The 22,661-nt window shown below is 42.4% G+C and overlaps 1 protein-coding gene across 11 annotated transcripts in view; it reads left to right on the forward strand.

The window, feature by feature from the left end:
* The window catches only part of Ankrd48 (ankyrin repeat domain 48), a 116,458-nt gene that overhangs the window by 36,315 nt on the left and 57,482 nt on the right, over positions 1–22,661 (forward strand). For 9 of the 11 annotated variants that reach the window (XR_015636671.1, XR_015636669.1, XR_015636670.1 and 6 more), the window contains 8 exon segments: positions 1,511–1,633; positions 1,722–1,828; positions 3,740–3,797; positions 8,405–8,511; positions 9,467–9,525; positions 12,874–12,910; positions 14,455–14,527; positions 20,210–21,298. Coding sequence is in view for 8 of the 11 variants with exons in the window: in XM_087583433.1 (XP_087439559.1) it covers positions 1,511–1,633; positions 1,722–1,828; positions 3,740–3,797; positions 8,405–8,511; positions 9,467–9,525; positions 12,874–12,910; positions 14,455–14,527; positions 20,210–21,298 (1,653 nt within the window). In the remaining 3 variants the exon portion in view is untranslated. 11 annotated transcript variants of the gene reach the window in all.

Raw genomic sequence — 22,661 nt, forward strand, 5'->3', positions numbered from 1 at the left:
CGGAGCAGGGGTAGAAGCTGGCAGAGAAGCACGTGGAGTCAGAAAAGTTATAGAGAGGGGAGGTAGGGGCACCCCATCTGTCTGTGTGCTTATGAAACCATAAAGGCTGCCATTTTGTTTGATATCTAAGAAGCATAAGAACCGTTCTTGATGCTGAGATGCACCAGTAATGGCTGTGAGCTATGAGCTGGAGCCTTTAGGAGACATCCCAGAGGCTTATCAGCATCACCTGATACTGATGGGGAACGCTGGGGAACGTTTAGAATGGCTACGAGGGAGAAACTCACTAATTAGCCAATGTCGAATGAAGGGAGCAGGAACCGGATGGTCTGGGAAGTGGGAGACTTGAACTGGGGAATCCTGTAGACCCATCTAAGGCATGGCAGCAATGTAGGAGGCCCTGGAATTGTCACAGAACACACAGGACACCAAGTCCTCAGCACAAAGGAGAGTAATTACCCCAGAGGGGCAAGCAGGGGTGTTTTTGTTTTGGGTTTGGTTTGGTTTGGTTTGGTTTGGTTTGGTTTGGTTTGGTTGGGGGTGGAAGGAGATGCCGCTGCTGATTTGGACAAAGGCTGCTATAGGGGTCTCTGTGGGGTGCATTTTAAGGAGAAAAGGGGAGTCCGTGCTAGGATGAGTTGCTAAGCCCTGATTGGACAGGTTAGCCAGTGTAGCCAAATAATGAGTTTTGATTGGTGGACCTTGGTGTTTAGTCTCAAGAATGAGCCAGTGGCCAAATAAGAGAATGGACCCTGGGGGCCAGCTTTACAAACGTAATCTAATGCTTTAGTGAGGGAGAGGGAATGGAAAGGAGCAAAACCTACTAGCGCCATGTTTGCTGTGTTTGGACCTGTTAGACAGAGGACCGAGGTTCTGTTCCCAGGGCCTGTACTGTACCCTACCACCATCCCTAATTCCAATCCCTGGGGATACAATGCCCTCTTACGACCTCCATGGCTACCAGATACACACCGGGTATTCAGACATATATACGACCAATACACGCATAGACATAAATCATTAAAACACTGAGACAAAGTCCAAATGTGTAAATTCTAAAATATTAACGTAGAAAAGATTAAAATAAAAATAAGCAACCAAATCAAGTGTGGTGTCCTGCCTATAGCAGCGTTTGCTTGTACTACAGAAGGCCCTCTTTCTCCTTCCTCTGCGTTTGTTTCCAGATGTCACAGGTGGGGAAGTGGCCTGATCACAAACCTGTGCCCTCCCAGTTGAGAAAGAGTTCCGAGACCAGCATGTTCTTTGTTCTGGATGTCCCAGATCCGATGCAGGCCTGCAGATCGGAAGTTTCTCTTTGGTGTCTTTCTGCATGATGCTCTCTGAGACTATGGTGTGGAGGACTCACTCACCAGTGTCCCCTGCAGTCAGCCGTGGCATGCACTTCCTGCGATCCGGTGCTGCTCCTCCAGGCAATGATGCAAATGGCAAGCAGATGTCAGGGTGTGGATTCTCTGGGTCTCAAACACCTCTCTTCTGCTTTTCCGTGCAGCCTCCTGTGGCTCAGTCACCCATGTTCACCGAGTCCAGCCTCTGGGTTGGCTATCCTGCAGACTGGCCTGAACCCGTTAAGTTCTCCAGGCAACCAGCAGTCTACAACCCAACTGAATGGAGGGTAAAGCTGGCTTTAACAGGATTTTAAACTTAGCCCCAAAAGTATGTAATGTTATGTTTTTAAAATAATTCACACCTTTTTAATACAGGAAGACATGGAATCCCGGTCAGTTCCTCGAGAGGAAAGCAAGCAGCAGGTGGCAATCTTCCCGGAGGGAAAGGAGGCAGATGTACAGACACAAGAGCTGCTGAGCAGGTACCGGCTTTCATTTCTCTGTGTAAAACCAGCTCAGCGTCTTCAGAAGGCGTGAGAGCCACGTACACCGAACATAGCAGATCTATAGAAAACATTTAACACAGTCATCAGACAGTTCGCAGTTTTATGTTCAATTCCACATTGGCCCGTGGGCATCACCTTTAGTTTGTCAATCTTTGCAGCATGTAAGGCCTACACACCTGTTTGACTCGTTTTCTCCATCCCAGAAAACTACATGTGCAGCAGGTACAGTGATGGCCACCTGTCACCCCAGCACCCTGGTGGTGGACAGTCATGGATTTAAGGCCAGCCTTAGCTACATAGCCAGATCCTGTCTCAGAAATCCCAGAGCTGGAGTTTGGATCATTGGAAGTGCATTGGCCTCGTGTTAGAAAGCACCTGAAGTCCATCCCCAGCACTGCAGGAAGACAGGAAAAAAGGAAGGAAGGAGAGAGAAAAGCAAGAAAAGAGGGAGGAAGGGAGGGAAGGAAGAAAGGAAGGCAGGGAAGGAGGAAAAAAAATCAGGAGAAAACTGCAGTTCCAAAACCAAACACTTGACAGTAAACTGGGGCCCGCACAGCCTGGCAGACATCTTGTTCCTCCATCTTTCTTTAGAGAGTGGTGTGTGATAATCGTGGACCAGGCAAAAACACTTCACACCTCGTTATTTTTCTCGCCTTCCCCTCACCCTAACAAGCAGGTCTGTTGGACCTAGAGGGACACAGGGAAAGTGCGCCCAATGGCTTTCTTTCACGGTTCTTGGTGCTTTCTGTTTGAACTCTGTATGTTCCTTGAGTAATGGCCATGAGCTCAGCTTCTCTCCCTGCCCCATGGCCTCCCAGGACGCCCATGGCCCCTCAGACCATGGCTGTTTCTGGCCCATCATATAATCCAGCTACACATAAACTGTGATTCGGGCCTCACTGTATATTTTCTGAAGTTCCTGAAGCCCAGAGCTGGCTCATCTATAGTCACAGCTCTGATCAAATGTTCCCAAGGACTGAAAATGAACCCATATATAATCGCAGTGAACATTACTCGACAGACAGAGAATTGCTGGAAAGCTCGCTCAAGATGTAAAGGGAAGCCAAGTTTACACTCCATGTGCGGGCTCAAATTAAAGGACCCATTTCATTGCCAAACCAATTCAAACTATATTCTGATCTTAGGAATACAGTAGTCAGTATATCCCTTGCTCAGTCGGATCGTTCAGACAGTTTCAAGAAAGAATGAAGGGAAACTCAAGTTACCCCTATGGAAGCGGCAGACTCAGATTACTATTGCTGTGATAAAACACCACGACCAAAACAAATCAGGACAGGAAAGGGTTTATTCACCTTACACTTCCACATCTCTGGTCATCATCGAAGGAAGTCAGGGCAGGAACTCACACAGGGCAGGAACCTGGAGGCAAGAGCTGATGTAGAGGCCAGGGAGGGGTGCTGCTTATTGACTTGCTCCTCATGCCTTGCTCAGCCTGCTTTCCTATAGAACCAGGACCACCAGCCCAGGGGTAGCCCCACCCACAGTGGGCGGGGCCCTTTCTCATCAGTCACCAAGAAAAGCCCTGCTTTGTCTTATATTAGCACATTAGTTTTCACTTGATCTTAGCCAAAAGGCCGAGAAGCGATAGCACATTAGTTTTCAATTGGTTGCTTTAGTTCAGCTTTTGAGGGGGGGGGGGTGCCATACCCCCGCCGTCTAGTCATTTTAACCCCTGAGAATGTCTTGTCTGTCATTCTTTAATGAGAGAAGTGGAGGCAGAGGAGGTAACTAAAAGCTTTGTTGTTGTTTTTATAGGAAAAACAAAGATGAACTTCTAAATATATAAATAAAAATACATTTAGTATACATGCTCCAGAATGTTTTAAAGAACAGAACTCATGTCCTATTGTATGTTTTACTCCGAAGGGTTTTCAAGGAGTCTGGTGACAATGATCCCAACCTCCCAGCAATAGAGAACACTAAGGTAAAATACTGATTTATTAGATTAATTTTCTTGTTCAGAATCCAGCCTTTTCAGTATTTATCCTAAGTGATATAGTGCCTTCTCTATTATCATTTTTGCTTGGAGAGTTTGTCAGAGAAAACCGTCTGTGCAGTTGATTTGTTTGAGATTCTTGGTTTTGAGATATGGTCTCTGTGTGTGTCACAACCCCATTGGGGTAGAGTGACCCCTTCACAGGTTGCATATCAAATATCCTACATATTAGATATTTACTTTATGATTAAAACAGTAGTAAAATTCCAGTTATAAAGTAGGAACAAAACCAGCTTTATGGTTGGGAGGTCACCACACCATGAGGAACTGTATCAAAGGGTCACGGCATTAGGAAGGTTGAGAACCTCAGTTCTGTGTAGCCCTGGCTATCTTAGAACTTATTATAAAGACCAGGCTGGCCTCAAACTCACAAAGATCCTCCTGCCTCTGTTTCCTGAGTGCTGGGATTATGTGCCACCACATCTGGCTTTCAGGGTTTTTTGTTTTTGTTTTTGTTTTTGTTTTTTTGTTTGTTTGTTTGTTTTGTTTTTGTTTTAATTTTGATAAAAGCCAAAGAACTAGTAAACCCTTGGAGAGCATGAGAGTTGAAATAATGGCCCAGAAATGCACAATGACAGGGATGTAGTTTACTGACATGTCTTAGTTAAATTTCAACTGTTGTGACAAAACACCATGACCAAGGTAACTTATAAAAGAAAGTGTTTAATTTGGAGCTCGTGGTTCCAGAGAGTTAGAGTCCATGAAGATCATGGTGGGAAACATGGCAGCAGGCAGCAGGAAGCAGGCAGCAGGCAGGAAGGCAGGGCACTGGAGCAGTAACTGAGAGCTCACATATTGGTCCACAAGCAGAAGGCAGAGAGAACTAGCTGGATGTGGCATGGGCTTTAGAAATCTCAGAGCCCAGCCATAGTGACACGCCTCCTCCAACAAGGCCACACCACTGAATCCTTCCCAAATAGTTCCCCCAACTGGAGATCAATCATTCAAGCATATGAGTTTGTGGGGGATGTTCTTATCCAAACCAGCATGACACCGTAAATAAAAGTGAAAATTGAGCAAAGATTATTGGTACAGGTAAATATTATTGTGATTTTAAAATTATGTCATTATGACCTATCCAATATTTATGCCTATTAAATTAGTTAGTTATCACAATAATCAATGAACATGCCTTTGTCTACAAAGTCAAGCTACACCAGAGAGCCTGTTGGTTTGTGTCCCTCTAGCACTTTTTATTTTAGTTTGAAGAGAGCGTATTCCCTATATTGATGCTATTTTCAGACTGACAAGAACATTGTGGAAGCGTAGACGTGTACAACGTATCAATATTTAAGCATAGACGTGTACAACGTATCAATATTTAAGCATAGACGTGTACAACTTATCAATATTTAAGCATAGACGTGTACAACGTATCAATATTTAAGCATAGACGTGTATAACGTATCAATATTTAAGCATAGACGTGTACAACTTATCAATATTTAAGCATAGACGTGTACAACGTATCAATATTTAAGCATAGACGTGTACAACGTATCAATATTTAAGCATAGACGTGTATAACGTATCAATATTTAAGCATAGACGTGTATAACGTATCAATATTTTCATCACAAACGAAGTATACTTTGTATACTTGAATTAAAACTATGTCTGATGTCTTACCCAGCTGTGAACCCTGTGTAGTAATGAGCAGTGTGGCAGGACAGGCGCAGGGGTGCAGTAATGGCGCGAATGTTAAGGGGGTAACCAACTCCTTTCTAATTGGATGTAAAGTATGAGCCACAGGAGGAAGCACATGCCTAGTATTGTAAACATGGCTCAGATTCTGTGGGTTGGTGCTCACAGGCCCCAGCGGTGGACCACTATTATCATTACACATGAACACAGTATTAAATCACCCTCTGGAGCTACATCTCTCTACCCAAAGATAAGTGAGGCTCTCAGACTCCATCAGAAGAGTTTCTTTGTGCAGTTGATGGAGAGAATAAGTGTCTGAGGAGTCCTCAACTGAGACAGCTATCCACACCCTCGCTCCCAGGCTTAGGGCATGTCCCAGAAGGCAGGTGGTTCAGAGCCACAGGTCTGAGGGGACCAGAGTGAAGCGGTGATGTATGGACATGGTAGGACTTATGAACTAAATAGTAGTGGCTGTCTGCATAAGACTTGCACAAGATCTAGCCAGATTAGCCATTCTAGCACAGAGAGGAGAAAGGTTCCTCACCCTCTTCACCCAACTCCTAACTGAGGATCTATTGATAGGAGTTACTAGATCCTGAGGAAAGGAGAGTCAACTTTCTTCAAGCCTGTGGCCCCTGGTAGGACAACCATGACCTAGTGGATTACTTCATACCCAGAACTTTTCTAAAGGATGTTTCTAAAGGCAGTCAGATTGACAATGGAAAACCAGCCATCTCAACTAGGAATAATGAGCACATTTTCAAGTCTATTGATCATTCGTGTGTCTTCTTCTGAGATATAGTCAGTTCATCAGCCTATTGGTAAATTGGATGATTGTTTTTCCTAATGTTTGATTTTTTGAGGTTCTTTAATATATACCCTAAATATTAAGACAATGTCTAATACATAGCCAGCAACGACTTTTTACCCCTCTGTAGGCTGCCTCTTCTCTCTGTCAACTGCCTTCTTCACTGCTCAGTATTTTAATAGCATACAGTCCCATCTATTGTTTTCTACAATACTAGAGCCTTTTGTGGAAAGAAAACCCATACTAGTTCTTACATGGCTTTGAAGTGTTTTCCCCCAACATTTTACAGCTTCTCATTGAGGTCTTTGGTCTGTTTTGAATTGATGACTGTTGAGTGAGATGTATGGATTTTTGTTCTAGATTCTAACTGTGAGGACCCAACACTCTAAGCACCATTGGTTAAAGGCTATTTTTTTCCTTCAGTGTATGTTTTTGACAATTTCATAAAGAATAAGTGGCCTTATATGCCTGGCTTTATATGAGCATCCTGTATTCTATTCCAGCATTGCATGTGTTTGTCTTTGTTTTAATTCTTTATTTTTATGTATATGGGTGTTCTGCCTGCACGTAGGGACTCCACATGTATGTAGCATCCCTCAGAGGCCAGAAAAAGAAATCGGATTACAGGAAACTGGCAGTGTAGATGGTGGCGAGCTGCTATGTGGCTGCTGGGACCCCTACAAGGGCAGCAAGTGGTTGAGGCACCTCTCCAGATCCCTCGTGTCTGTCTCTGTGCCAGTATATTGCTGGTTTAGTTGATAAGATTTTGTAATAGAGATCAAGATTAGTCATCGCGATGCCTTAGGAGCTCTCTTTCTAAGGATTTTCTTGTTTATTGGGAACTCATAAGGATTTTAGCAGTTTCTTCCAGTTCTGATGAATACCACTGTGATTGCGATATGGATTGTATTGAGTCTGTAGATCTTTTTGGTGAAATATACGTTTCACAATGTTAAATTGTGATCGTGGCAGGTCTTCCCATGGTCTGCTATCTTCTTCAAACCATTCTTCTGTGTGGGGTTTAGTTTTTGGTATTTTGGTCTGTTGAGAAAGGATTTTTTTTTTTTTTACTTCTTTCTTGGTTAAGTTGCCATTGACACGTAGGAAAGCTACTGGTTTTTACCTGTTGATTTTGTATCCCGATAATTTGCCGGAAGTGTTTATTAAGCCTAAGTGTTTTCTGGTGATTAAAACAAACCTCAGTTTCCTTGCCAAGCTGTACTTCATGTTGGTGACTCCCCATCCATGCTTCCGATTTTCTCTGCTAGCTGCGTCCTCTGTGCTGCTGTCCATGCCTCCGGGTCCTGAAGAGCCCATCGGTTTGGTTGATTCCTTTTCAGGTCATCCATCATTTTTGCCAGAAACCGTTACGATTTACTTCTTCCCATCCGCCCTTCTGAGAACCTTTTGATTTCAGTCTAAAGAGCTGTGATGGGGTTGAAGGAGCCATGTTGCTTTGCCTTTCCAGGTTTCATGTAGCGAAGACGCATGAGATCACTCTCCATTACTAATTCACCAGTCCTTGGCAGAGTTGCTGCTTCACCCACGCCCTCCACCGGGCGGGGCTAGTGAGGGCTGCTTTGTGCCTTTTGAGTATGGCCCCTGCTTCCCTTCCCTCCACAGGGAACAGTGTTCAGCTTCGCCATCAATCCTTGCTTTTCTCTCCTTTCACTGGGTGACTTGTGACATTCTCTGTGGTTAAGATACAGCCCATTTTTTCTCATTCTGATGCCCCTTGATGGAACTGAGTTTTGAGGGTAGCTGGTGTGATGGCCCGACAGCATTTCCACAGGGAAGAAACATCAATGTGAAGGCCCAGTGCAGGGGAAAGACACCATTTATTTCTTGCCTGCCTTACACTATCACATCCACAGAATATGTAAGGAGGATTTTTCTTTTCTTTTCTTTTCTTTTCTTTTCTTTTTTTTTTTCTTTTTTTCGGGGCTGGGGACCAAACCCAGGACCTTGTGCTTCCTAGGCAAGCGCTCTACCACTGAGCCAAATCCCCAACCCCAGGAGGATTTTAATTATGTCAAATGTGCATCATTTTGTGAGTCACTGAGTTATTGTTTTGTTTGTACAGGATGAACTGGTGTCACTTTTAGCCCCTCTGGAGGAAAACAAACCACAGATGACAGAATTTCCATTAATTGAAGCTGCCAAGTTCCAGACAGATGTCCAGCTGGACAGGTGCCCCTGTTTCCTCCTTTCTCTACGTAACAGCCTTTCTGGCACCCTGGACTGATCACAGTCAGCCCTGCGATCCGAAGAACTAAACAGACAGGGACAGACTTCATTTCTAGTTTATGAGATGTAATTATCAGGACAAAGCTTGAGCAGTTCATACCTGAACACGGGCACAAAGGGCTGTATTGAAGAGGACTGATATTCCACTTCCTGATGCACAGCTCTCCTCATTCGCAAGCTGGTCTCACGTCACGTGGTGCTGAAGGAGTCTGCATTAGTTTTACTAATTTTGTAAAATAGAGGCTCATGCATATTTACGCAACATTGGGTTCATGTCTTATTTCCGTTTCCATCCCTGCGTTCTGATGCACACATCTTACAAGAGCGCGTTGTTACACACAATGGGAATTGAAAATCACTCTCTCATCTGGGTGACGGTGCGTCAGATTGCTGTCTCCAAGGAGCAGTCACCTGATGGCATCTCTGAGTGATCACTGATTGTGATTACCAGAATCCATTTCGGTCTTTTTGCATTGTTTATAGTGTCTTAGACTGTATGTGTAGTGAGCAAAGGAAGCTGGGGTTACCTGTCTTTATTTGCACTAGGCATTCTTCAGTGAACAGAGGCAGTATGTGGATGGCAACAAGAACACAGCAGGTTTGAGCCCCACACAAGAGTGTACTGAGTTCCTAGGTTTCATACTTGCTAGATGCGTGACCTTGAGATATCGATTTATGGCTGTATCATTTTTAATCTTGTTTTAATCTCATCTTTATGTGTTTGTTTAATTGCAAACACCATCCAAACCTGAAGAGCTTGTACATTTGAAGTCTAGGTGGCAACTTCTCTTGTATTTAATGAACATTCTTTAAAGAATTTAAAGTCTTTGTTAAATGTTTTTATACTTACATTAAAAGAGTAGTTAATGCTTCTCATTTTTCTCATTTGTGGAAAAAGACAAGGTGTTTTAAAAGTTGAAGAAAAGGGACTTGAAATTTGCCAAGACCACAATCTAGGTAAGACCTGGATTAGGAATTATTCTAGATAATTTTTCTTTTATTAAAAAAAAGAGCAAGAATTAAGTAAGTTAAGTCATGACAGTGGTGTTTACAAAGTGAACATATGAAGTGATTTTATATTTTTAAATTATTTGTCTAGAATCTGAGTTGTTTAATGAGTTCATCATTTAGTATATTTTGCTTTCTCAAACAGTGTGACTTGAAAAAAAAATCATTTTCCTTTCGTGTTCTTGGGATTGAACCTAGAGCTTCCCAGATTCTGGATAAGTGCGTTCTCACCAAAACATATCTCTGTCTTCTATAGTTTCTTTTATTACTATTTATGGGTGTAAGTTTTGATGGGATGGTTTTCTTCTGTACAAAGAACTGTATTTGTTTCTTTGGGGGTTTGCAGTGGAATAAGAATGGCCCAGGAGAATGGTATTATGCTGTACTACCCACGAGAAACATGGCTGTCCTGCTCAATTACATTCAGACACACACTTGCAAAAATGGGAGGATACATTCTTAACAATTAATACTTTATAGAATGGTCATCACAATGACTTTTAGACCTATCTTGGAAATTAGAATAGAGTCCTGTTTCAGTTTGCTTTTCTGTCGCTGTGATAATAGAGCAAGTCTGACAAGGGCAACTTAGAGGGAAAAACGGGCTGCTTTGGCTTACACTATTGAAGTTCAGGCCATTGCTGAGGAAGTCACAGCAGGAACTCAAGTAGAAACGATAGAGGAACACTGGTCACTGGTTCACTCACTGGCTCATGCTTGGCTAGTATTCTTATACAGCCTACGCCCACTTTCCTAGGGATGAAGCCACCCACGGTGGGCTGGGTCCTCCCAAGTCAATCATCAATCAAGACAGTTTCTGTCATACATGGCCACAGGCCAATGTGATGTAGGCAATTCCTCAATTGAGACTCATTTATGAGTGTCTAGGTTGTATCAAGTTGATAACTGACACTCATTAGGACAAGTCTGAAAAAGAGACACTCTGTTAACTCTGTTATACCTGAAAGAATACAAGGGACAAACATGAACACAGTCTAAGTTTATAACCTAGCGAAGATTCTTTAGGAAATCTTTACATTTTAACATATTTGTTTTAATTCCTACTGATGGGCCTTGGGCCTAACACTTCTTAGTTTTTATTGATGTGACGGGACAAAACGGCCAAGGCAACTTAGAGAAGAAAAAATTATTTGGGGTTTACAGCTTCAGAGAGTTGGAGTCTCTAACCATCATAGCAGAGAACATGGGAACAGTCAGGGAGACGTGGTACTGGAACGTCAGCTGAGAGCTTACGCCTTTATTCACAAGCATGAGGCAGAAAGAACTAACTAGGAATGGCATGGGATTTTGAAACCTCAAATCCTGTCCCAAGTGACACATCTCCCCCAAGGCCACACCTCCTAATCCTTCCCATACAGTTCCACCAACTGGGGAACAAGTATTCAAACATGAGCTTGTAGGGGGCATTCTTATTCAAACTGCCACAGTTGCCAACACTCAAGGGAAGCCATATTTATGGTGTGTGCACATGCACGCACGCATGCGCACACGCACGTGCGCGCACACACACACACACACAGGCACACACATATACACACAGGTACACACACAGACACGCACACACACACACACACAGCTACATCTATTACCTTACTTTTCTATGAGTATAGTAGATTGTCCTGAGAAATACCTGAGAGAGTTCTAATACTTATTTTTCATCCTTAAGATGATTTAAAGAATGTTTTCTTTATACAGAGCCCCCTCCTGGCCCATTCTGAAGCTTAAATGAGATCACAATTTCATTTCCATAGTTGTCATATATCAGATAGCAACTTTCTCTTCCCGCATTTGAAGCTTATCTTGAATGGGAGAATAGCTCCATGGGAGACAAAGTACAAGATAGAGAACATAGCTAGAACTGAGAGTTGTTATTAGCTCTTCCTAGTAAGAGCAAGTTTCTGATGTCTCTCTTCTTCCGCTGAAATCTGGAAACTGAAAAAGATCCTTGCTCCTTGTCTCAGCGAGGGTTTCAATTGCTGCCATGAAATACCATGTCCAATAGGCAAGTTGGGGAGGAAATGGCTTATTCAGCTTACCCTTCCACATCTGTGTGCATCACTGAGGGAACTCACACAGGACAGAAACCTAGGGGCAAGAGCTGAAGCAGGGGTCACAGAGGGATGCTGCTCACTGGCTTGCTTCACACGGCTTCCTCAGCTTACAGGACCCAGGACCACTATTCCAGGGATGGATCCACCCCCAACCGGCTTGGCTGTCCCCCATCAGTCACTAAAGAGAAAATGCCTTACAGCTGGATCTCATGGAGGCATTTTCTTACTTGAGGTTCCCTCCTTTCAGATAACTCCAGTTTGGGTGTCCAGTGGGCATAAGTGTAGCCAGCACAGGCCTCCTCCGCCCATTAGGTTTTGCCAAGCTTCAAAGGACCATGGTCGTTCACTGATGCTGCTTTTGGCAGGATTTATCCAATGCTGAGCAGTTTCCTCAAACTCCCCAGAAGCTGTGCTGTGTCCCTAACAAAACAAGTTCACAGAGAGGAGAGGTGGCTCAGTCATGACCATTCTTCCAGAGGACCTGGGTTCAATTCTCATCATTCTGGTGATGGTTCAAAGATCATCTGTAATTCAAGTCCCAGGGCACCCAGTGCCCTCTTCTGGCCTCTGTAAGAACCAGACCTACAGGCGGTATACAGACTCGCATGTGAGCAAATACTTACACACTTAAAAGTGAAAAATAGCTTAAAGTAAAAAGTAATTGCACGCTCTAAGCTGTGCTTCTCCTGCCATTAGCCCTGAAGAGGCACACTGCCTGTTTTTGTTTGACACCAACAGCCTCTCATACTGAATCTGCTAATGAGGTCATTTTCTGCCAGTCTGATGGTGTTCAGTTACAGTCTGGCTATTGAGCATGGGAGTTTATATTTACGTATTAAACTTTGACAAGTTCCTTTCTCTTTCGATTTGAAGTACACAAACTAGTAAAAGTATGAGTTTTTGAAGAGTGGATTGCCCATCATTGGAATCCTCTTGATGCAAGGGTCCAAATTTATTTATACCACCAAACAATCGTCATTTTAATATGTTATATATATAATATATATGCATGTATGTATATATACCTGTTTTTCAAAACAGAGTTTGTCTGTGTAGCCTTGGCTGTCCTGGAACTCACTCTGTAGACCAGGCTGGCCTTGGAATTCACAGAGACCCACCTGCCTCTGCCTCCTGAGTGCTGGGATTAAAAGCGTGCGCCACCACCTCCAGCTTTCTTTCCTATTATTTCATGTGGCTGATTAACATATTTTTCCTTTACCTTTAGAAGCGGCTGAAAGTGCTGAGTCCTATTCAATGCTAAGGTAGGATTTTAGAAATGAATTTAATTAGAGAAAAAAAGAAAACTGGTATTCAGTAGTGTTCTCTGGCTCGCATGATGTACTTGACACCAGCTGTTTCGTGGTCATCACAACTTGTGTGCAGAGTGTGCACGCTGTCTGTCATAACCCATTTTCCTCAGCTAGGTGGCTTTCCCTGAGGGGGCTCATAATCCCACAGTTGCCCGGAAGCTGATCCAGGGCGTTAGACTGCACACTTTCTCACTGCCTTTTCTTGCTCTTCTGTATAAGAGATAAAACCAACCAATAGCATCAGTTCATGAAGTCCAGCCATGTGTGAGCTCTTGTACAGAGTGTTCCCAACAAGCTTGGTGGTACCATAACCATGCTCTTAAAAACCTTATAGCTGCAGTCATAACCAAGGCCTGCTTCCGTCAGGGAAAGTTTCAGAGTAGATCTCAAGCCTGTGGCTATCAGAACAAAATCATGCAACTTCTGTGGAGGAATTGTTTCTCTGGAAGTAAACCATGTCTATATGTATACATTGTTAAACTAACCATATTTGAGTATGTCCAAAAGCTATTCCCATCATTGCCGGAGTTACTGATTCCCTTATTCATTTCCCCCTTGAACTACTACCATTATACTTCCTTAAAATTCACTTTCTATTGCATTCTCGTCATCAGTGGACACAGTTGTGCTGCTGTCGTCTTCCTGCATGGTTTTACCGTCATTCCTTTGCTTGTGTGGACCCTATTGAAAGTCCACACAGGGACGGGACTTTAGGAACTCCCTGAGCGGCAGGAATGAAATCCAACCTCGTGTTCCTTACACCGAAGACCTGTGGATTTTACTTATTGTTTGTTTATCCGTGAAGTATGTGAAATTTTGAAATCCATCAAAGATGAATTAAACAGCAGATCCATGGTAGTTTCTAAGAATGGTGTTACAGAGAAGAGGGAGGTTTTAGATGCTCAGATGTGCTTTTGGTAACACTGATGGTTTTAGAATATTTGGAGTCTATAGCAACATGATCATGATGATACAGGAGTTTAGGACATATTTATTATTAAGTTTGATATAGTCTCCTGCACTCAGTAACACTTCTCAAATTCCTAACTATGTCATTTCTATCTTTTACATTTCATAACAAACCACCTTTGACTTTCATTGTAATAATATACTCATGGTTATTTCATTATAATGCTATTAGTATAGCATTCTCAGGTATTATTAAAACCACAAATGGATTGTTTTTAACCTGTGCATTTATTAAAGAGAAATGCTTTTGTATGTGTTTAGCTTTAAATGGACTAAAAGAGTGTTATATTTTATAAACATTTAGAATTATAAATGGTCTCAAAAGACCAGTACAAAAGCATTGCCAGGTTCTCTTTGAGAAAAATAAACAAAATATTTACAGTGTAAAATGAATTTATTGAACCTCAATGTAAAAAAGTAGATTTTCTATATAGCACAGTCTCAGTGTGCTCAACATAATTCCATATGAATTGAGAGGGTTTTTAAAGAACAAAACTCACCCATTTTTATACATTTTTGTTCTCAAGGTTCTCCACCAACCCTGATATTAGTGACTCTGAGCCCACAACAAGAAAGGATGAATTTAAGTTGGATGCAAAGGTAAAATTCTTTGAGAAGTTGATCTTGTTCTGAGTATGGATTGTTTTTTAGCATTTGTTCTTAATTCAAAAATAATCTACTTATTATCCCTTTGTACTGAATGCTGATCAGAGAAAACATTCTACACAGTTAGAATTAGTCAGTAGGTTTGTTCTTGGGTCCCTCACAAAGGGACAGTATTCTTGGACAGCAAGGCTTGAGTGAAGAAGTGATAAGAGAAAAACAAAATGATATGAATCTTAAATTCAGCAAACGTTCCTCATGATAAAGTAAAATTAAAATTTGGGGGAGGATCTGTGGAACAAATATACCTTTGTGTCGTTTTTTAAATGATACCAATACAACTTTTATACTCATGACTACAAAAAAATCTAGTCACAGGCTGGAGGGTTTGCTCAGTGGTCAAGAGCACACTCTGGGGCTGGGGATTTAGCTCAGTGGTAGAGCGCTGGCCTAGGAAGCGCAAGGCCCTGGGTTCGGTCCTCAGCTCCGAAAAAAAGAACCAAAAAAAAAAAAAAAAAAAAAAAAAAAAAAAAGAGCACACTCTGCTTTTGCAGAGAACCCAGATTTGGTTCCTAGCACCACATGGTGGCTCACAACCATCTGTAACCCCAGTTCCAGGGCATCAGATGCCTTTTCTGACTTCTACAGGTATCAGGTATGTATATGGTGCTCAGGCATGCATGGGAGTAAAATATTTAAACACATAACATAAATTTAAAATTTTAATATAGTCACTTAATAGTAACGGGATTTTCCTGGTGTTTCATAGTTCTAACTAGCTAGCAGAAATATGTAAATGTTTACTCATTTAATGATTTATTTATTAACATAGAGGTATAAATATTTGTCATTATTGTGTGTGTGTTTGTGTATTGTGTGTGCATGTGCGTGTGCATGAGTGCGTGTGTTTGTGTGTGTGAGTGGGTGTGTGCGCATGAGTGTGTGTGCGCATGTGTGTGTGTGAGTGTATGTGTGTGTGAGTGTATGTGCATGTGAGTGTGTGTATCTGCAAGTGTGTGTGTGTTTGTGTGTGTGTTTGTGTGTGTGAGTGTGTGTATCTGCAAGTGTGTGTGTGTTTGTGTGTGTGAGTGTGTGTGAGCAAGTGTGTGTGAGTGAATGTGTATGTGAGTGTGTGTGTGAGTGTGTGTTTGTGTGTGTGAGTGTGTGTATCTGCAAGTGTGTGTGTGTTTGTGTGTGTGAGTGTGTGTGAGCAAGTGTGTGTGAGTGAATGTGTATGTGAGTGTGTGTGTGAGTGTGTGTTTGTGTGTGTGAGTGTGTGTATCTGCAAGTGTGTGTGTGAGTGTGTGTTTGTGTGTGTGAGTGTGTGTATCTGCAAGTGTGTGTGTGTTTGTGTGTGTTTGTGTGTGTGAGTGTGTGAGCGAGTGTGTGTGAGTGAATGTGTATGTGAGTGTGTGAGTGAATGTGTGTGTGAGTGTGTGTGAATGAGTGTGTGTGAGTGTGTGTGTGTGAGTGTGTGTGTTTGTGTGTGAGCGAGTGTGTGAGCGAATGTGTGTGTGAGTGTGTGTGTGAGTGTGTGTGTGTTTGTGTATGTGTGTGTGAGTGAGTGAGTGTGTGTGTTTGTATATGTGTGTGTGAGTGTGTGCGCGCGAGTGAGTGTGTGTGAATGAGTGTGTGTGTGTGTGTGTGTGTGTGAATGTGTGCGTGTGCCCATGCATCTGTGTGCTCTTGCCCATGGAGGTGAGAGAAGTGGATCCTCTGGAGCTGGAGTTAAGCAGTTGTGTGTGGGTTGTGTGAACCACCTGGTGCGGGTGCTGAGAAGCCACCCCTAGAAGAACAACCAGTGCTCTTAACTGGCAAGCCATCTCTCCAGCCCTTACTACGGTACTTTTAGAAAATCATTTGTATATAAGTATTATTTGCAGCAGTGATGAAGGAGTCCGCTGTATTCATGCATCCTACCATGGAGGCGTTGGTTATCAAACTGAGTGCCATACCTGTGGTAGGAGTCCAGCTACTGAGCCACACTCTCGGCACTAGGAAAGACTCTTCATCTGGGATGCTTCGAAAACAGACGCTGTAATGTCGTGTGTGCAGTGTGAATTTGTTGTCCATAATTATGTCACCACGTTATAGCAACACATGTGGCCATGTCCAGTGAGCAACGTGACAGTAGTGGTGTGTTCTAAGATCCAGTTCTTGTCATCAAAGAAGGAAAGCAAGATGAGCAACTGGACAACACCAGTCAGCATCTTCAAGTATCCCTTCTAACCTACTCACTTGGGAGCACTCTCAGGAAGTTTGACTGACATTATTATTTACTGCTTTTCCCCCTCTTAATTGTGCTGTTTGAACCTAGGTCCAAGTGTATGAAATTAGTGCTCTGCCACACGGTCACCCCCGCCCCAGCCCTGACAGTTAAATGTCAACAGAACATTTTCAACTTTGAAACTGAGGAAACCTCGGGAGTGTATTCCTCCCAGAAGAGTCCATATGTAGAGATTTAGCAGCTGTGAGTGCCATGGCTTAGCATGTAACTCCTCAGTGCATGTCAGTAACCGGGTCCAAACTTCCAAACTCTGAACAGTATCTAAAAAGTGTTTGAGGGGTTATAAATCTTTATAAATCTGATATTTGAATAGTAATAGATTTGTGATTTTATTGGCTTTTCCATAACATTTTACATGCTATGCTATGGAAAAAGTTAGGATACAGAATTAGGAAAATCAGGATGATTCTATAATAAGGTTTTACATTTCTAAAATCATACTGGTATTTTAAAATACACAAATTGGCAGACCCAGACTCCTTCTAACTCTTCCATTATCTTCTCTCCAAACTTAATAATCATAGATCTGCTATAGCAGAAATCCTCCTCCTTCAATCCTATTTCCATTCCCTGGGGACTCTACCTCTTGGTATAGACCTAACTCTCTTGGTATAGATCCAGTATCCCCCTAACTCGTTCTGCTCCTCTCAGCCTGTTCCTCTTGCTCATCTCCATGTCTTTATATCACCCACCAACACAGAGCATGACACTTTCCACCAGAGATCCCACACAACAGCAACCAGTGAGCCAAACATCCAACCAACAAAAATGAGACCAGGCATCTGTACCAAGAAACATCTCAAAAATCACAACCCCAGATGCTTAGATCCCACAACAAAAACACAACATGATAAAGACAGTATGCCTCCTCCAGAAGCCAGTAACATACAGACAGGCACACTAAAGAAAGGCACATACAAAGACAGGCTCATTAGAATAGCACCTGACTTCTCAGTGGAAACTTTGAAAGCCAGAAGAGCCTGAATAGATGCTGTACAAACTTAAAGAGACTACAAATGCCAGCCCAGAATACTATACCCAGCAAAACTATCACAATTGATAGAGAAAGAAAAACATTCTACAATAAAACCCACAATAGTTTCTACGAATCCAGTTTTATAGGAAGCACTAGAAGGAAAACATCAGTCTGAAGAGGTTACTCACACGCAAGAAAGCAAAAGGAATAAATAATTCTAAGCCAGTAAATCAAAAGGGAGGGGGAAACTCACACAATAAAAAAGCAGGAATTAGTAAATAATGTCCATTAATAACTTGATATTAATGGTCTCAATGCCACCCCCAAATGGACACAAACTAACAGATTAAATTAGAAAACAGGATTCACCTCTCTGCTGCATCCAAGAAACACACCTCATCAACAAGGATAGATAACAATGCAGGGTAAAAAGATAGAAAAAGGTCTTTCAAGCAAATGGACCCAAGAATCAAGTAAATGTCAAGGTTCAAGAAGCATTGATGGATGACTCCAAGGAAACTGTCTTCCATATACAGAGGAATGGTGCAGAATGAACTCAAGGAGACTGAGGCAGAAGCACAGGGACTGCACAGGTTCAAGCCGGACAGGGTCCTAGTACTGAAAGGGGGAATGAGAAGTGGGTCCCTCTCCTAATCAAGAAGCTATTTGCAGTTGATACTCAATTGCAAAAGAAAAATTAGTTTTCTTCAATGGAGTGTCACTGGGTATGCCAACAACACTCCAGGGCAGGCCCCAGGCCCAGGAGGTGGTTGGCCAATACAAGGTGAACTCAGTGGTATTTTGTGGAGTTTTTCTTTGATTTGGCATCTTTTGCCTTATTGGTCCTTTGTATGTTTCTGTTTTTGTTGTTGTTGTTGTTGTTTGTTTTATTTTATTTTATTTTATTTTTTGTGGAGCTTTTTGGGGTTTAGTTTTTGTTTCTTTAAAAAAGAGAGAATATAAAGTTGGATGGGTAGGGAACGTCTAGGAGGAGTTGGAAGAGGGGGAAACATGATCAAAATATATTGTATAAGATTTTTAATTAAAAAATAAATAATGAAATGCCTAAATCTATAATCCAGAAAGATACAAAATTATTTCATTTGAACCTTTCATTAAAGGTTTGGTTATAGACACAGGTTTGTATTCTCTGCTTTTGCCTTTTTATCTGTTCCTTTCCTCATCTTCCTCCTTTTCTTTCTGTGTTGGGAGAATCAAACTCAGGTCCTTGGGTTTGCCAAACAAGACCCTTCCCACTGACTCACAAGATACACCCAGTGAGAAATCTTTATTTCTATACATTAAATAAGAAAATTAAATGTAAGTTTCTACATTCCTTTAAAAATGTACATTTTTCATTGAATCCTTTTAATTGACCTTTTGCTGATAATTATATGCCTGTGATGGATACATGTTCAATTAACAAAATCACAGTGTAGGTGTTTTTCTAAAATGAGTTACCTGTTACCAAAGAATCATATGGATAGATTTGTAAGTACTGTATCCAAAATTACCTCTGGAAAATGACTACTTACTTTTTATAATATCCCTAGAAGTGGAACAACCAGAAACCAATGTTGACTTAACACCAACAGTATTTGTAGACAGAGGACCTAACCCCAAACCTAACACACATCCGGTGCCACTCAGCTGTGCACAGCCATCAGGACTCCTGTGATCTCTACGACCACCTCCAAAGTAATTTTCTTCTCAACCGAGAAGGATCTGCATGCTTCAGATCCTGGATAAATGAGGGTTCCTGTGCCCGTGTTCTTAGTAAAGCTTGCTATACTTGGTGAAGCTGTATGTCAGCCGGGAAGACTTAGAAAACCATCACAGTTGCAGGCTATTCAAACATAACGTTAGAATCTTCTTGGTTTTACACACATGGAGCCACCATTATGGAAGTAAACAATCTTCGTTCATCTACTATCCAATTACTAATTATCAGAGACTAAATGTCAATAGACACCAGTCTTTAAAGAATTGTGAAGCTTATGTTCTTGTATTATCTAACACACGTGAGGGTCAGTCTAAATAAGTGAGAGTGTTAAGTCTTCTGGGTCGTGGACTCTTCTGGGAGGACTAAGATAGATGAGGGATTTTCGTTTTACATTTATTCACGGTATGTGTGGAAACGTGTCCATCTCTCAGCACCCCATGAAGATAAGATCAGAGACCAACTTGGGGGAGTTGCTCATCTCTTTCCACCATGTGGACCCCGGGGATTGGACCCAGAGTGTTGAGATTTGGTGGCAAGTCCCTTTGTTTACTCCAGAGGCATCTCACCAGCCCAAACTAGTTTTATTTGTTAATTTTGCTTGCATGATTCTTGTGTAACTAAACATATATTATGAAAAGCCATATGGAACACATTAAATCTTTGTTTGTTTGTTCATGCCCTATGATTTCTAAGGACAAGGATGGGTTAGAGAAACATCCCCTGGCATCCAGAGCATCCCAGCATCAAGACAAGAAACTGAGCCTTCCACCTCCACAGCTCCAGGAAAGACCTCAGGAGACAGAGATGGACACTGCTTCTGATGAGGAAGATACATCTGGACTTTCAAAATCTGCTAAGGGTCAAATGCCTGGGAGAAAGTTGAGGGAAGGAGAGAAACTGGAGGGCAAACAAACTGCACAACATGTCATAAACAAGCCAACCCAGAAGGGTGGTGAGATCTATGAAGGTGTGAAAGCCAATGTTTACCACAAGGAAGAGCGACCGCCTGATGTCTCAGGAAAAGCTCACCTGAAGTCGGTCCCCACTAACCTGGCCTACAATACTCTTGACTGTGGCGACAGAGATGTGACTGCAGGGCTGTTCTCTGCGGCACTGCGGTCCTTTCCCAGACAGAAGGAAGGTGGCCTTGGAAATGCCTTTCCATCTCCCTCATCCTCATCCTCTCGGATCGTGGAATCCAGTGGCCATTCACTTACTAAGTTTTCCTTAATGAAAAATAAATTAGACTGTGAAAATAACACGTTTGAATTGGAAGAATCTTTTCATAAAAGAAAGGAGAAATCTTCTAAAAATGCCGAAAGTAGAAAGGTAAGAGGTAAATGCCCAGAAGTGCGTGCGGGTGAAAAGCAAGAAGGCCATGAGTTCAAGGGCCAGTTGCAAAAGTGTATGAAACCAAAACGCACAGACGGGCAGTTAGATATCGGACACATGCACAAGTCCAGTGATGCCAGCAGGCTTTCAAACGCCAAAGAAAGGAGTCACGTGAGCGAAATAAAAAGTTGGGGTGATTCTATCCTTCATGTAAGCGACATTTACGGGAAAAGTCAAGGCACACAGGACTTGTCCCCGAAGCCACTGCCCTGCAAAGGCAATTGCGAAGCCCCTGCATGCACCTTGGGACTCACCAGTGATGCGCCCCCTGGTGGCCGGACCGCAAGAGCTTTCGGGGCTGAAGAACTGCAGAACAGGCTCTCTGACAGCGAGTTCCGGATATTGGAGGAAGAGATCCTGGCCTGGGAGAAAGTACACCTTGAAAATGAGGTAGTCGCTCCTTTGCTGACATAAGCTGCATGCCTTTTGTCCGTTAGTGAAAATGTTTCACTAATATAATCGAATTACGTATGCATGAGACCGTTTAGCCACGTAGACCACTCTATTTCCTAAGCAAAGAAACTTAATGCCATGACATCCGCTTCTTCTTCTTCTTCTTCTTCTTTTTTTTTTTTTTTTTTTTTTTTTGTTCTTTTTTTCGGAGCTGGGGACCGAACCCAGGGCCTTGCGCTTCCTAGGTAAGGGCTCTACCACTGAGCTAAATCCCCAGCCCCCCCCCCCCCACATCCGCTTCTTAAACCACCCCGGGTATGTCATTTGAGATGCTAGGAAGGAAGGGCGTGAGTTCAGCGCCTGGCATTTTGTAGACATTTAGTAAGTGACTGCTCTTAACATTCCTCCTTCTCCAGACTTGAAATGCTGTGTGGTCTTTATGTAATGAAGAAATAACCCCATGGCAGATCTAATATTTGTATAGTGGTCCTTTTTTTAGATTTATCTTTATTCTAATTGTGTATTTTACCTGCAGTGCATGTCTGTCAGGTAGAGAAGGTTGTGAGTCACCACACGAATGCTGGGAATTGAACCTGGGTCCTCTGGGAGAGCAGCCAGTGTTCTAGAGTGTAGAGCCATCCCTCCAGCCCTCTAGGTGTTTTCCTTACCACTTTCACAATTTAGTCAACCGTCTCCCATCAGTATTTCCCACTGTACATCCAGACCAACGAAACTCCTGTTTACCAAAGCGAAGGCCCCACCATCCCACGCCTATGTTCGCCAAAATATGATCATGGCAAACATGGAGCTTTACAACCAAAGCAGGGTCACGGGAAGCATTCGGGTATTTTCTGGGTGTGGCTGCACAGGCTAGTAACCCCAGCATTCGGTAGGGACAAGGCGGGTGTGCACGTGATGACGGCACCAACCCTATACATTGTGTTGGAAGTCAGTCTGAGTGACACAGAAAGATGCTGTCTCAAAGACAGAGAAGATTTTCTGCCCTCATCTATAGTACCGGCAATATATGTATAAAATTTTATTTAAAGTGTTTTATGTATGCATTTAATCTCAGTGCAAATACAAATCAAAGGCAGACATCCTGAAGTGTAGTTCTTTGTTGACATAGGCATGCCATCCAGTTTTGGTTAACGTATGATGACTGTGGGCCCTACAATCTGTATACAAAGATTGGTCACCATATGAAGAAAAGATATTGGCTTGATCTAGAAATTATGTAAAAGATCCTCCATAGAGATGGTCAAGAACTTAATGTTTACTTAATTTCAGAACAATGGCTTTGGAAATAGGAATCTCATTAAGAAGTTATTAACTTTTAGAGTCTTTGGATCTGTTTAAT

Source organism: Rattus norvegicus, chromosome 14 (genome assembly GCF_021556685.1).
Source record: "Rattus norvegicus strain SHRSP/BbbUtx chromosome 14, alternate assembly SHRSP_T2T, whole genome shotgun sequence".
Lineage (NCBI taxonomy): Eukaryota > Metazoa > Chordata > Mammalia > Rodentia > Muridae > Rattus > Rattus norvegicus.